General features: G+C 40.1%; 1 protein-coding gene across 1 annotated transcript; it reads left to right on the top strand.

Moving 5' to 3' along the window:
* Positions 1 to 1,688: 1,688 nt before the first annotated feature.
* Positions 1,689 to 15,071, top strand: LOC108375832 (uncharacterized). The gene is made up of 5 exons (XM_017631976.1): positions 1,689 to 2,099; positions 7,136 to 7,146; positions 9,281 to 9,403; positions 9,881 to 10,037; positions 14,847 to 15,071. The coding sequence occupies exons 1-5, from the start codon at positions 1,689 to 1,691 to the stop codon at positions 15,054 to 15,056; spliced, it is 912 nt and encodes a 303-aa protein (XP_017487465.1). The 3' UTR covers positions 15,057 to 15,071.
* Positions 15,072 to 15,849: the final 778 nt, after the last annotated feature.

Raw genomic sequence — 15,849 nt, 5'->3', positions numbered from 1 at the left:
CGATATTATTGGCCGGGCATGTTCCGCGACGTGAGGAAGTATGTGCGACCTTGTCAGACCTGCCAGCTTTACAAACCAAGCCAGCAGCAACCAGCCGGAAAGATGCTGACGCAGCTAGCGGAAGAACCCTGGGCGACGGTGTGTGCTGATTTCGTAGGACCTCTTCCGCGATCCAAGCATGGAAACACTATGGCGCTGGTAATACTAGATCGTTTCTCAAGATGGGTCGAGATTGTACCAATGCGGAAGGCAACAGCGGAGGGAGTAATTCGAGCAGTGAGAGAGCGGATTATCGGCAAATTCGGCATTCCAAAAATCTTGATCACGGATAATGGAACGCAGTTTACCAGCTCGAAATTTAAGCAATTCCTGGAGGAGATTGGAATAAGGCACCAATTCACTGCTCCGTACACACCGCAGCAAAATCCGACGGAAAGAGCTAACCGTAACATGAAGCGACTACTGGCGGTGTTCGCAGGCAAAGACCAGAAGAGCTGGGATGATCTGTTGCCAGAAATGACTTTGGCCCTCAAGAACCAAGGTTACCGAACTCATTGTATGATGAGAATACGTTAGGAACCGGCGGAAGATGCCACAACACCGCAAGTAAAAGCGGTGAGAATGAAAGAGGTGTTTGAGTTAGTGCGACGAAACCAACAAAAGGCAACGACAGAGCAAGCGAGACACTACAATCTGCGAAGAAGATCGTGGCAACCGGTCGTGGGAGACAGGGTTTTGGTGAAAGAACACTTCTTGTCTAAAGCCGTGGACAATTTCGCGGCTAAGCTTGCACCGAAATACGGCGGACCACATCGCGTACTAAATTTTATTTCGCCTGTGATCGTCGAACTCGACAAGGTGCACAAAGGGAAAAGAAGAACAGCGCACGTGAGTGATCTCAAACCATTTTATGAGAGCAACGCCTCAGGTGAAAATTCCCCCGTGGCATCGTCTGAGCCTAATTCGGCGCACAGCGGCGAATAGGTAAATTTCAGCAGAGACTGAAGTCACACACTCGGCGATTGCCAGCAGGGGAGCAACCGCCATGACAGCGGAGGCCCTGAAAGATGAGAAGCTAGCCGAAGAATCCTAAATCAGATAAAGAAGAAGAATAATAATAATAAGAAGAAGAATAAGAAGAAGAAGAAGAAGAAGAAGAAAAAATAAAGGTTCCAAGGGAAAACAATGAAAGATGCAGATGGCACGAAGCACAAAAGAAAATTATAAAAAAAAATAATAATTATCATTATAATATTAAAATTAATAATAACAACAGCAATAGTAATATAATTATAAATATTAATAATTATTATAATTATAAAGATTAATAATAGCTAAAAACATTTATAATAACCAAATAATACTAATTCTACTAATAATAATAATCGTAATAAGAAGAGGAGTAATACCGCAATGGCAACCCGAAATCTACTCCAGTTCACATCAACGCTACAAAACTCCCTTTTGGATAGTCAGCAACCCCGACACCATACTACAGCTCCTCGCACAGATGACAAATAAACAAATAAAAACAAAATATGCAATGTGGAAGTGAAATGGCAGCAAAATTACCGAAATTTTGCTGGAAATGTGCCGGAAAACTAGGAAAATACAGTTGGTCGCGCAATGGCCACTGTCGGCAATAAAAAGGATGTGCCGCGGGCGCCAAGACACAAGTTCGCGAAAATATGGAGCAACAGCAGCAGCAACAGGCAAATTTTGTAGCCGAGCAAGTGGAGGGCGGCGTTTTGCGCGTACGTATAAAGCGCCTAACAGAGCACGAAATTCGACGCTACAGTAGAAGTGACAGCAGCGGTGGAGACCGGTCGAGTAATTCGAGCGACAACAACAGCACCGGAGGCGAGCATGACGACGCTGGCCGGCCAAGTAGCCCCAGCGAGGGCGGTAGCAACAGTGGCAGGCAACAGCAAGAAATCGGCGTCGAGGACATCGAAAGCCTCGAAAGTACGCAGCCGTTCGTACTGCCCCAAAATAGTGAAGATGCAGAGATGGCTGCCTATTGGGGTGCAGAGTACTTGGCAAACAATACGCCACATTTGACGAGCGAAGAGGAGGAGATGGAGCACGAATTATCGCACGTAAGCGTACGACCCGATGGCATCGGAAGAGCCACATCCACCGCCGCAACAGCTGTGCCTTAGTGAGGGCGCGATCGAGGCGTGTACGTTGGCGAGCGGTGGACGAAGGGATTTTGTGGAGGAGGCGTCGGCGGAAGCGGATTTTAGTGTGGCAGCAGATGCCGACTTAGTGGCGGAAATAGAGCGTTGGCTAGAAGAGGCTGAGCCGAGAGTGCCATCGGAGTGGCAGGTCCATCCGGACGTAGGTGCGTTGCCGGAAGAGTTGGTGACGGAAATTGAGTCGCACGTAAACCACCAGCAACTGAAGCGGCAGTCATTCAGACGCATCGTGAACGGACAGGCGTACAGAGTGCGAATCACCAAAACTGGCAAGGTGACCGTAAGTCTTGCTGCCGGGAGTAAGGAGGGAGTGTGAGGACCCCGGATCCTGTGGCCCTGGGCCCCACAACAACTTTTATATACACATACATATATATCCTTTGTACTATTTACCCTGAATTGTTGATTTGAAATTGTATACACACATGTACAAATATATATATATGTACACTTATGTTTTGAATTATTATATATATGCGTATGTATGTACATAAGCTTATTGAATTGCATCTATTTGGATTATACTAGTACGTATGTATGTATCCACTAATATATTTTGAATTATTACTTTGTATGCACAGTATAAGAAATACGTACAACATACAATACCTACATAAAATGTAAAAGCACAAACAATTGTAATGAGGATAACTGTCTGCGGATGGACAAAAATGGTATAAAAGGAGCAGTGCTAACAAGCATTGTTCATTAGCTAGGCATACGTGGCACGCGTCGCAACGTGGGTCACACGGGTAGTGGAAGAGGGATCAACCTCCGAGTCTATTATTGTATATTCGAAGTGGGCTTTAACCACTGAGACTGGTGCTAGCTGTAGGGTTTAAACCTACTCTAGTTCTATACTTTAGAGAGTAGATATAGCGAGAGTATAGCGAATAAAGAGGCTGTAAACTTGAAGCGAGTGTGTTCTAATTTCTTGAGGAGATAGGGTGTTTACTCCTTACAGGACCCTGGACGACCGAGAGCTACGCCCAGCACTCAGGAAAGTCCGTTACAAAGTTGAAAGATATCTTTATTAGGGCTGGGACTATCCGCACATTCGCATATCCGGATATCCATGCGGATTGTCCGTTGACACGAATAAAATCCGGATAGTATGGATATCCGGTTAATATTCGCTTTTGCTAGTATTCGGATATCCGGATTTACGAAGATCCGGTTAATATTCGTATTTTCAGATATCCAAAAAAATCAACAAAAGATTAATAATATTCGTGAATTCAATTATGCACACGATAGAGTGAATAAGCTCTTGACGGACTTGAAGTTGACCTTTTGTTTTGTATCGTTTTGTCACAATATAAACAAATGGCACTATTCTTGTCATCAATTTTAGAAATGCTACAATTTGGTAAAGCATTCACCACGACCAAGAGTATCGTAACAGCTTTCATTATTCCATCCATGATATTTTAAAGCCATGAAAAACCTCTCGCGGTCAATTTTATTTTATTTTTCATTTTTACGAAACGATACTTTAATTTGCCAATACCAAGCGCTCATGCATATGAAGTAGCAAGTTTTCTATACGCATATATTTGTTTGTTGAACTTTTTAATTCGTTTGTAGAAGCCTTTGAAATTATAAAGTAGAATTTAGGAAATTTTAAAATTTATACAAACAATTTTGTGCGTAGAAATAGAAAACTTGTTACTACAAATTTATGAGCGCCAGGTATTGGGAAATGAAAGTATCGTTTTGATAACGAAAAATCCGGATATTCGGATAGCCGAATATTATCTTAGCTTCCAGAGTAACCGGATTTTTCATTTAGGTATCCGGATATTCGAATATTCGGTTTATCCGGATAGTAGAAAAATCCGGATGAAGTTCCCAGCCCTAATCTTTATACATAAAAATGAATTGCTGTTCGTGTGTTATCGCATCACTCAAGAACGGCTCAACGGATTTGCTTCGTTTTTATCTCGTTTTGTGTCTTTCTATCTGTAGAAGGTTTGTAAAGAGAAAATTGGCAAAATGGTGTTGCCAGATATCTGCAATATCAGAATAAAAAGTGAATAATAAATAAATCGCAATAATGCTATTTCACTGAGAACGCATAAAAAAAAACTAATTCGGAAAAAAATTTGGATAGGTTGCCACCATTCAAAAAAAAAGTTTTTATATAAAAATGGATTTCTTTCATGTGTTATCGAATCAGCCAAGAACGGCTCAACGGATTTGATTAGTTTTTATTTGATTTTGTGTTTTTCTGTCTGTGGAAGGTTTGTAAGGAGAAAATTGGAAAAATCATGTTGCCAGATATCTGCAATATCAGAATAAAAAAACATAAATGAACCTCAATAATGCTACTTCACCGAGAAAGTACTAAAAAAAATTTATTCAAAAAAAATAATAATTGGTAGGGTTGCCATCATTCGAAAAAAAAAATATGTAAATATGGATTGCTTCCGTGTGTTATCACATAACTCAAGAACGGCTCAAGGGATTTGCTTCGTTTTTATTTCATTATGTGTCTTCCTGTCAGTAAAATGAATGTAAAGAAAAAATTAGAAACCCGGTTTTGCCACATATTTCAAATATCAAAAAAAAAATTAAATTTTCATAAGCTGCAATAATGTACATTACTGCTTCGTTTTTATTTAATTTTGTTTCCCTCTGCCTGTAGAAGGTGAGTAAAGAAAAAATTTAAGAACCGTTGTTGCCAGGTATCTGTAATATCAAAAAAAGAAACTAAATTAAAAAGCCGCAATAATTATATTTCACTGCATAAAAAATTTAATATAGAAAAAAATTTGGATAGGGCTGTATCAAAAAAATGTGTATTTAAATAAGCCGCAATAATGCTATTCTACTGCGAACTTTTGGGTGTTAAAATGCCCCCGTGGGTCCGCCACTGACTGACACGTAGTTTAACACACAAGCTCCCGTGTATTCCGATTGGCCCAATGAACGTGATTTGCGAGCTTCATTCGGATACCCCAGGATTGAGTTGTCCAGGGGTCAGTCTCAAATGACCAGCACTAAATCTACCATCAGAACCATTACGCTACTTGATAAGAACTTTAAGGTACTTCGACTGAAATAAGTCTGTGTATATTGGATTCCTGTAGAACAACGATACTCACCAATTTTTAAATTGTCACCAACTATACCATAGAGTTTCAAGAACAGATTCACCATCGAACCGGATCATTGTTGCTGCCAGGGAGTGAATGGGAAAAAGTTCTTCAAATTTATTTCGTTTTGCGATTAACCGTGCTGTTAAACTCCAGATCGTTGGAGAATTTCAAGAACTTCTTCACGAATATACACTTTCGTTAGGTTATTAAAGACGACAATGGAAATATGCCTTCTGACAACCACNATGTGCATTTAAATAAGCCGCAATAATGCTATTCTACTGCGAACTTTTGGGTGTTAAAATGCCCCCGTGGGTCCGCCACTGACTGGCACGTAGTTTAACACACAAGCTCCCGTATTTCAGTAAAAAAAATTAATTTTGTGCGGGACGAAGTTCGCCGGGTCTGCTTGTTTTAAATAGATACGTACGGGCGTTTCAATTTGGAGCGTCATCAGGGTTTTTTTTTCTACATTAACCTGGTTGCAATTTACATGGTTGCATTTTTAGTNACGTTATATTAGCAGATAAATGTATCACTTGAAATCGTGAACGTGAATTGTTAGTGAAAATGTTGGACCCAAATATTTCAGTAAAAAAAATTAATTTTGTGCGGGACGAAGTTCGCCGGGTCTGCTTGTTTTAAATAGATACGTAGGGGCGTTTCAATTTGGAGCGTCGTCAGGGTTTTTTTTCTACATTAACCTGGTTGCAATTTACATGGTTGCATTTTTAGTGCTCACTATAAACTCATACTCTGAGGGCAGCAAAACAATTTTATCACAAATCAACGGACATTTTTAGCCACTTGAAGTTTTATTGGAATTGAATGCGCCACTGCTTACTCGAAAAGTTTCTAGAAGTTCTTATTAAAAACTTTAAAATTTGATAATTTTTTTAATGGGTTGAATTTTCATGAATTTTGTAAAAATATGTTGTAGAATGAACCATGATACAAAAAAGAAGGTAGTTTCATTTAATAGCATTCGTTGTTGTTGTTAACTTGTTCGTTGTTGTTGTTGATTTGACTTTTAACAAAATTATGACATTTCATCAAATTCATGCTACCTGATCACTAGAAGAAATTGTTTTTTTTAAGCAGAAGATTTTATCAGTACATCAGTACAAAAGTGTGGAATACGATGAACTAGAAAATTGTGCCGGTTGCAAGATTTCGAAAATGGGGTTGACGACAAGGTTTCAGAACGCATGAAGAAAGTATATACTTACATATCGTCGCTTAAAGTACAAAACCGCGTATCGTCGTTCTGCAAAACCGCGTAACTGACATTTTTTGCCAAAAATTGGATTTGCTGACACAAGCTCTTGGCTCAAGCCTTATCCATTCGTCCTGAAATGCGATTTCTTTGTAAAAAAGAGAACCATTTTGAAATATAAGTGTTTTTACTCTCTAGAAAATAATTTATGCAACCTCACATACGCAGTTGTGCATTTTGTTGATACACGATTTTGTACTTTAAACGACGATCTCTTAGAGGTTTATCGGAGGGCGGTCTGTTCAAGCCGATTTCAGGTGTTTTGCATAAATTAAAAATTTGTGAAATTTAATTATGATGCGCTAATCACAAAGTTTAATTTTTTGCAAAATCTGATGAGAAATTTAAAAGCAAATTTGAACCAAAATATAAAAAGGTTTTATTTGCGAAGAACATTCTTTAGAATTCGATTTTTAAATCGCAAGATTGCATTCAAAATAAGAAAACAAAAAAAAAATAACAGAATAATGTGAGCGTGGTTTTAATTGCAAAATGAAAAGAACAATTACGATAAAGTCTCCTTTAACAGTTTATATTTTAAATATTTTTAATAAAAAAAGGTGCGAACCACGTAAGTAACAAAAGTGCCAAGCACTAATAATGGTTTTTGATTTGAAATGTTATTACATTGGTATAAATATTGGAAAGAAAATACTCCGATTTATTGATTCAACATTATCAAAGTGGCAAGGCCATTGATAATACTCACAATTTATGAAACTTCAGAAAATTTTATTATCCGTCAAAAGTTGTTTATTGAAATTACCCACAGTATACAGTAATCCAGATAGCCAAAACAAAAAAATGTAAATATGCTTATTTGACATTTTGTTTGAATGTATTGGTTGATATTTTTTCACAGTTGTCGTTTTCGTTAACCCAAACGAAATCCAATTTAAATATTTTCTTATAGTGAAACATATTTTCAAGTCACATAAAATAAAATAACGAGAAAAACAAAATTCCAAGCAAATCAAGCGTGAAGCGTAAGCGATTATAACCGGATGCAGTTCCTACATAAGTCAAACCGTGTTCCGAACACAACTTTGAGTGAGTAATGGTGGGCTGACTTTTTAAAATGGTCCCATCGATTAGGCGGTAAAACAAATATTACTTAGCTTAAGGTAGAACTCTCTAATTTTCAAATGCGCGAAATTTGTATGTATTTGTTCAGCCGCTTATTCACATTTGAAAGAGGATAATGCATGAATTAATGCAAGTAAAGACGGTTTATGCAGATAAGCAAGCGCGTTTGTTAACCGTATAAAATGTATGTACATATATACATATATGCATACATATATACCAAAATATTCAGAATGACGAGATGAACTAGTTCAGCCCTCTCTGTTTGTAAACACGGTAACTCGACCAAAATTTAGATATTTTAACGAAAGTCGGTGTCGAAGTTGCCTTTGGTATAAGTTAGGTTAGTGTTAAACTTTGGCGAAATCTACCAATAACCACGCCCACTTCCCATGTAGTAATAAAAAATCTTTTTGTTTTATTAGTATTTTTTTTACAAATTTTGCTGTTCAAATTTACATGTCAAATATATCAACAAACATTTGTGGGTACTTGTGCATCAGTCGCTGCCTATGGGTTAATGACAAATAAATCCTATACATTCACAATATTTCACGTATTAATTTTCAAATAAGCATATTGTTAATGGCTGGTTTACTGTATACTGTGGAAATTACCTTTTTTTTGTATCATGGAATGAACTATATTTTCATAAAAAAAATAATGACAAAATTGTTCATGAAAAACATTGTCAATATCATGATAAAAATATAGTAAGGTAAAACCGCTGAGAGGCACTTAAAATTCTTGACGTTTCCAAACAATTTAATTTTTAAATTTACTCACAAACTCACAGACACAATTTCATTTTCAATCTCAAGCAACAACAATTTCGAACAATTTCAATTTTTTATTTTCACTTTTATATGATTTTAAAATGTTGGCAAACTTCAAAAAAAAATCATGGCCGACAAATTGAGAGAACGGTTATACCTTGCTGTGTTTTTATCATGGTCAATATTATATTAGAACAAGGTGTTTGCTAATTTTTGACTCTGGCCGTATATGTGCTAGGCATTTTCCTCCATAATGCTCCAAATGCTCAATACCGTCAGCAAAAAATTATTTCACGCGATTTTCTAGCGTCTTGAAATTTTCATTTTAACCTACTAAAATTTAATGGGCTATACAACTGCATACCTTAAATTTTTCTCAACATTTTTAATAAAAATTTAAAAATTTTGGGTGTAGTTGTTAAAGTTTGTTTAATTTAAGTTGTTATAAATTTTATGCGAAGTTTGATATGTGGATTTATGTGATACTGGTTATGTAATGTGTTAAACTTTTATAAAAATGTAAAAACATTAAATAGACAGAAAAAAATAGCCAAAACTGGTCAAAATGCCACTTAACGTACATCAGCTGTCCACAAGGGTGTGTACATAGATTACTTAATTGTCTCATTCATTATGATTAATTTGTTTTTTAACTGAAGAAACAAATTAAGGTTATTCGATTTTTTAGAATTTTTCATTGTAGATATCCTTTTTTATACCCCCGTCCGCCTTGCAAATTTCTGTGAACGGGCCTGTCTATCATTCAATATTATTATAGATGTGAAGATTTATCTTAAATCTGCTAGGCCAAAATTTTAATTAAAATTGTTTTTAATATTTTAGGACTGAGGAAAACATTTGCGAAGAGGACATATCCAAACCTATCAATGACATAGATGACGATTCTGAAAAAATGGAAATTGGCAAGCTTAAGCCAAACACTGGAAACGGTTGCACGCTGGATAAGTATTCGTGGACGCAAACTTTACAGGAAGTTGAGGTACAAAAATAAAATGTTATGGGTTCAAATATGGCACATATGTACATATACATACATACATACATATGTATACAGGTCGGCGTATTTCACTGCGCCGTAAAATCGTTTTCGTGTCGTTAGTCCCTGCCACAACATCCAAAGCTATTAGTTAATATTGTCTATCGACTTTTTCCTGANTTACATCAGCTGTCCACAAGGGTGTGTACATAGATTACTTAATAGTCTCATTCATTATGATTAATTTGTTTTTTAACTGAAGAAACAAATTAAGGTTATTCGATTTTTTAGAATATTTCATTGTAGATATCCTTTTTTATACCCCCGTCCGCCTTGCAAATTTCTGTGAACGGGCCTGTCTATCATTCAATATTATTATAGATGTGAAGATTTATCTTAAATCTGCTAGGCCAAAATTTTAATCAAAATTGTTTTTAATATTTTAGGACTGAGGAAAAAATTTGCGAAGAGGACATATCCAAACCTATCAATGACATAGATGACGATTCTGAAAAAATGGAAATTGGCAAGCTTAAGCCAAACACTGGAAACGGTTGCACGCTGGATAAGTATTCGTGGACGCAAACTTTACAGGAAGTTGAGGTACAAAAATAAAATGTTATGGGTTCAAATATGGCACATATGTACATATACATACATACATACATATGTATAGTCCCTGCCACAACATCCAAAGCTATTAGTTAATATTGTCTATCGACTTTTTCCTGAAAATTAAATTTTCAATATACTGAACTCGAGTCTGCATATCGCGCTGAAGGTAAAATTTGTAGTAGCAAATACATATGCATATTGTGTAAGAGCGCTGTAAGTGATCACACCGGCTGCCTAGAATATTCTTCTCCATTTTGTCAAATAAGTCAATAACAAATCCTCCGAACCATCGGAAATACCTCGAAATTTCCTCTTCTGCTTATAGTCCCTCAAAAGTTAGTCTATTTGTCTTTAAAAAATGCATTTACGCCATATCAACGCAAGTCGATAACATCAAGCAACTGAATGACGGATCCCTGCTTATGTTGGCCCGAAATGGAAGAGTAGCTGAAAAGTTCTTATCCAATCTCTGTCCAGTTACTGTCAAACTTTATGACAACCTTAACACACTGGCACTTCCGGCGGCTCAGTCACTCAAAAAACGTCAAAAAGTCAAAAAGTCACCAGGGTTTCGTGAAATGATAATTTTTTAGCTGTTAAATAATTCAACAGATACATATCGGGGCTGGTTCGTTTAAAATCGCTTAAAATTCGGTATGAGTAACCACGATCGGCAGTCGGTTTTAATAGCACACGCAAAGAAAAGTTCTATAAACAGCATGGCCGAGACGCAATGTGTCGTTGGCCGCTGTAGCCGAAGGTCGACAGCCGGTTCTACGTACCGGAATGACTCGGGTTTTACCCGACCATGGGCTGTTGTTTCGGCGATTCAACCCCGTTTAGGTCGGCGAAATCCCTCAAAAGTTTGACGCCCATATTACTACATCTTCTTCGAATACTTTGCTCAGGGCTGGCATTGAGTCAAACCCTGGAGCAGAAACATACACCTGCTACGTGTGCCAGAGACGATTACACCACAGGTCCCCCTCCATCAGATGCACAACAGAGTCCGCCTGAGCAACTCAACACAAACACAACCGTACCACAACACAATAAAATAGATAATACCACAGACACATCAGACCACACCACAGATATAACTGCACGCCACCGCCAACAACTCCTAGTTCTTCCGGAAATCTGCACGCTGTGTCAGTCCAGGATATTCCGTAATGTGACATCAATCAAGTGCAACACCTGCCTTGGCTGGTGTCACTTTATGGTATGCTCAAGACTGCGCACCACGCGAGATTTGACGGGGGACTATGAGAGCCCATGCTGTGCTGCTCGTTCGCAATCCCCAACTGCGACGCTGCCCACTAACACCACAGGGCAACCGCCTCAGCAGCAGCAAGCACAGCATTTGGCGGCTCGGCAACGTGCATCACTAACACCCCACATTCCAATAAGTCGAAGATTTTGCAATTCAACTGTAACGGACTTCAGAGCAAGATCGAGGAGATAACAGTCCTCATGGGTCGTCACGGAATATTAATAGCTGCGGTCAAAGAGACGGAAGCTGCACGGCAATTCAACACTGTTGAATTGCGCCGGATACAATGTGCACCGTCGAGATCGCGAGCGAGATAATGGTGGTGGACTACCGTTCATCACACACCACACCGTGCAGTATCGTCTTATCGAAGCAGACATCGACCGCAGTGATACCATCCTAGAATGTCGGGGAATTGCTATCCAGTCAGGCGATGTCCAGCTGCTCGGCAGGATATCACCCTGAAATAGGTGCGCTCCTCAGAGGTATGGTAGTTGCTGACTTCAATGTGCACCACGATCTTTGGCATTCAAGCCTGTCAACCGATCTTAGGGGAACACAATTGGCTGAGCAGATAGACGATTCGACATTCTGCACAATGAACTACGACGCATCCACCAGGATTACGGGGAGCTGCTGCAGCGCGCCAGCCGATGAGCGCGACAACATTCGTCAGGCCGATCCCGGAAATCCCCGTATTAGGGATCTCAACTCGGAAATTCCGCAACTTGTGAACGTACATAAGGGGAAGGAATGGGAAGAGCATCTGAGGACCTGCAACTTCGCCTCTTGTGTGAGTAAGCTTTGGTCAACCGTGAGGACATTGTCCAACCCGACGAAGCGAGACGACAGAGTTGAAATGGACTTTGGTGACCATGCTTCGTCGGGGTCGGGCCCGGAGCGATGCGCGAGCTATTTTAGCCGGAAGTTAATCTTGCATCCTCCGGTGGATAAAGCCAAACGTCGAGTGACCAGAAGACTGCACAACTGCAGTGTGAAGTGAGGGTAGCCATCGGAAAGGCGAAAGCCTCCAAAGCCATTGGACCCGACGGAGTATGCATGCTGATGCTGAAAAATTTGGGTCCTACGGGAGTAGCGTACCTAACGGAGGTCCTCAACTTGTCAATGGCCACTGTCGTCATTCCAGACATCTGGAAGATGGGGAGAGTGGTCCCACTGCTCAAACCGGGAAACCAGCCAATAAAGGAGAGTCTTATCGTCCGATAACCTCCTTTCTCTGGTAGTGAATACACTAGAGGCCTTGCTACTCCCGTATTTTACAAACCACCAGACCCCAGCGAAGCATCTGCATGGCTTCCGTAAAGTGCACAGTACAACAACAGCACTTAACGCCATAAACACTCAGATAACTCGTGGCCTTAACTGTAAACGTCTCTGTGAGAGAACGATTCTAGTAGCGTTGGACCTGTCAAAGGCTTTTGACACTGTCATCCATTCCACGCTACTAGAAGATATAGAGGCTTCCTCTCTCCCACAGAGGCTCAAACGGTGGTCGGCAAATTATCTGAGTGGTCGACACTCGTCGGTAATGTTTAGAGACAAATCGAGCAAACGTAGAAAAATAAAACAGGGGGTTCCACAGGGGTTGTCCTTTCCCCACTACTGTTTAACTGTTACATTTCAAAGCTCCCTCAACCACCAGAGGGAGTCTCGATTGTCTCTTACGCCGACGATTGCTCGATCATGGCGACTGGGAATGGAATTGATGACTTGTGTTCGAAAGTAAACGGATATCTCAATGACCTTTCTCGCTTCTTCACTGCAAAGTGTCTAGCCCTCTCCCCTACGAAATCCTCTGCGACCCTGTTCACAACCTGGACGAAGGAGGTCAGGCTACCGCTAGGAATTCACGTCGATGACACACCAATTCCGACGGTGAATAATCCTAAAATACATTCGACATCCTGCTATCCTTCTCTGCGCACACAACCGCTATTGTCAATAAAGTACAGAGCCGCAACAAGGTCCTCAAGTCGCTAGCCGGCAGTACTTGGGGCAAAGACAAAAAAACGTTGCTGGCAACATACAAGGCTATAGGCCGGCCGGTTGTAAACTACGCAGCACCAGTGTGGTCGCCGGGGACTAGTAGGACGCAGTGGACGAAGCCACAGACGGTACAAAATACAGCACTCAGGACAACGACAGGATGCCTCCTGATGACACCAGAACACCACCTCCACGATGAGGCAAAAATGCTCCCAATTAGGGAGCACAACACGATGCTCTGCAAGCAGTTTCATGTTGGGAGCCACAGAAGTGGCCACCAAAATAGACAGCTGCTTGCAGAGGAGCCCTCGCCGAGGCACATCAGGAGGCATCTATTTGAACTGACGGAGGTTCATTAAGCAACCTCTGGACCCGACAGCTCATAGGCAAGCCCTGAACGGCACTCACAGGGACGCAGTCTCGAGTTATGTAGACTCAAGACCTGTGAATGCCGTTCTAGGCACACAAACACCGGCATTGACATGACGGAGCTCCATCTGCCTCGGGAGACCAGAACGACAATAGCCCAACTTCGCTCTGGCTACTGCAGCAGGCTAAATTCGTACCTGTGTAGGTTAAATGCGGATGTGCCGAACGAATGTCCGGCATGTGGAGAGACCCCTCACGACTCGAAACATCTCTTCGAATGCCCGGAAAACCTCACAACCCTAACGGCGTCGTCCCTATGGACTGACCCCATAGAGGCTGCACGCTTCTTGGGGCTGCCGTTAGTGGCACTCGACGACAACGACTGAGATATCAGCCGATCTGGGCGGGGTTTTTGTAGCGCTCACCCAACAACAATGAAAGAGGTGTGAATGTATTAGTGATAAAGTGTGAATTATTGCTATTGCCTTCGCAAAATTGTCTCATGTAAACGGCGTGTAAAACCGTTTGAGAGATGAGTTGTAAGCTCCAATAAATTAATGATAAAAGATTTTCCTTTAGAAAACCCGTATTGAGATTGCGAAATTGATGAAGCTATACACCCTCATTGCGAGAATCGTGTCGAATGCAAGTCGTTTTTCGAGAGCCGAATCGTATCAAAAATTTTGGAGGTTTTACGGGTTTTACAATAATGTAGTCTCTATCTATTATTTAGGTAGAACTGCTGGATTGCAATAACAATTTGTTATTCCCTAATCCACATGAATCTTGGTCAATAAAGAAATTACTGTGGTGTAGTGGTTATCAGTGCGCTCTACCATTACGCAGGGCCTGAGTTCAAGCACAGTTTCCGACCAATATCAAAAAATCAAAAAACAAACAAGTTTATTCTATTTCGCCCCTTGGCAGGCAATGGCAAACTTCCGAGTGTATTTCTGTCATGAAGAAAACTTTCGTCGGCGTAAAATTGTGGATCCCTCCCCTTTGTGTGAGAGGCGCACGCCACAAATCGAAGGCCAAATAATAATATATTGCTTAAGCTAAGCGCTAATATATTATTATTATTAGCATTTTAAAACACTTCAAGCATTTGTAGTTAATTCATTATCTCAATATTTTTTATCTTACAGGTTAAGATCCCTCTAAGAGTTTCATCTAATTTGAGAGCTAAAGATATTTCCGTTACTATAGGAAAAATGTCACTCTTCGTGGGCTTAAAAAACGAGGAACCTATAATAAACGGAGTGCTCAGCGCTGAAATCAAACAAGAAGATTCAGTCTGGGTTTTACAAGACAACAAAACTTTGCTCATTACGCTTGAAAAGGTAAGTCACAACTAATCTAAGCTCGTGAAACTAATCGAACATCAGGTATTTTTAACCGAATTAAACGGGGAGGAAGGCTATCTATTCATCGGAATATTTTATACCCGAGCGCGCTTGTGCACAAGGGTATTATAACTTTGTTCGCATAGCGGTTGTAACAGCCAAAAAGAATCAAGATAGATATAGACAAATGTATACATAAATGCTCAGCATGAAAAGAGAAATCGATTAAGCCATGTCTGTCCGTCCGTTCGTCTGTCTGTCCGGGTACACGATGACTCGAGTAAATATTGAGATATGTACACGAAATTTGGTAAGTAAGTTTCCCTTTTTACCTTCCTTTTATTAGCTCTGGATGTAACTATGTAATATTGATGCGCTTAAAAGATGCAGCGATTTCTCGTTCTCAAGTTACATACCTGATGACCAGTACGAATGTCAAGTATAATAGGGAGGGTTTAGTTTTTTAAACTATAATTTTATTCCAAGGTAGGTTGGGATTGAAAAGGGGCGACATCGGGCCATGGGCGTAGCCAGGTAGGGCCGGACCGGGGCCCCCCCCCTCCCCCCCTAATTTCTAAATTTTTGCCTAGATATTGAAATATATTACCACGAAATGCTTGCTTAATAATTTCGGTCCCCCCCTAACTTTAAGGTTTTTCCTATATATATACTGTATAACAAATTATACTCCCAACGCTAACCAAATAATTAGTAAATTGATTAGAAAAGTGGATATGTGGATCATCCGGTTCCGTATCAAGTTATTCTCTCTATGTTCAAAGCACTTCCATTTAAAAAGGTTAAA

Source organism: Rhagoletis zephyria, unplaced genomic scaffold, assembly GCF_001687245.7.
Source record: "Rhagoletis zephyria isolate East Lansing unplaced genomic scaffold, Rhagoletis_zephyria_1.1 Rzeph_scaffold_09500, whole genome shotgun sequence".
Classification (NCBI taxonomy): Eukaryota; Metazoa; Arthropoda; class Insecta; order Diptera; family Tephritidae; genus Rhagoletis; species Rhagoletis zephyria.
Note: the sequence above shows the minus strand (reverse complement) of the source record. Positions and strands in the feature narration are given on the sequence as shown.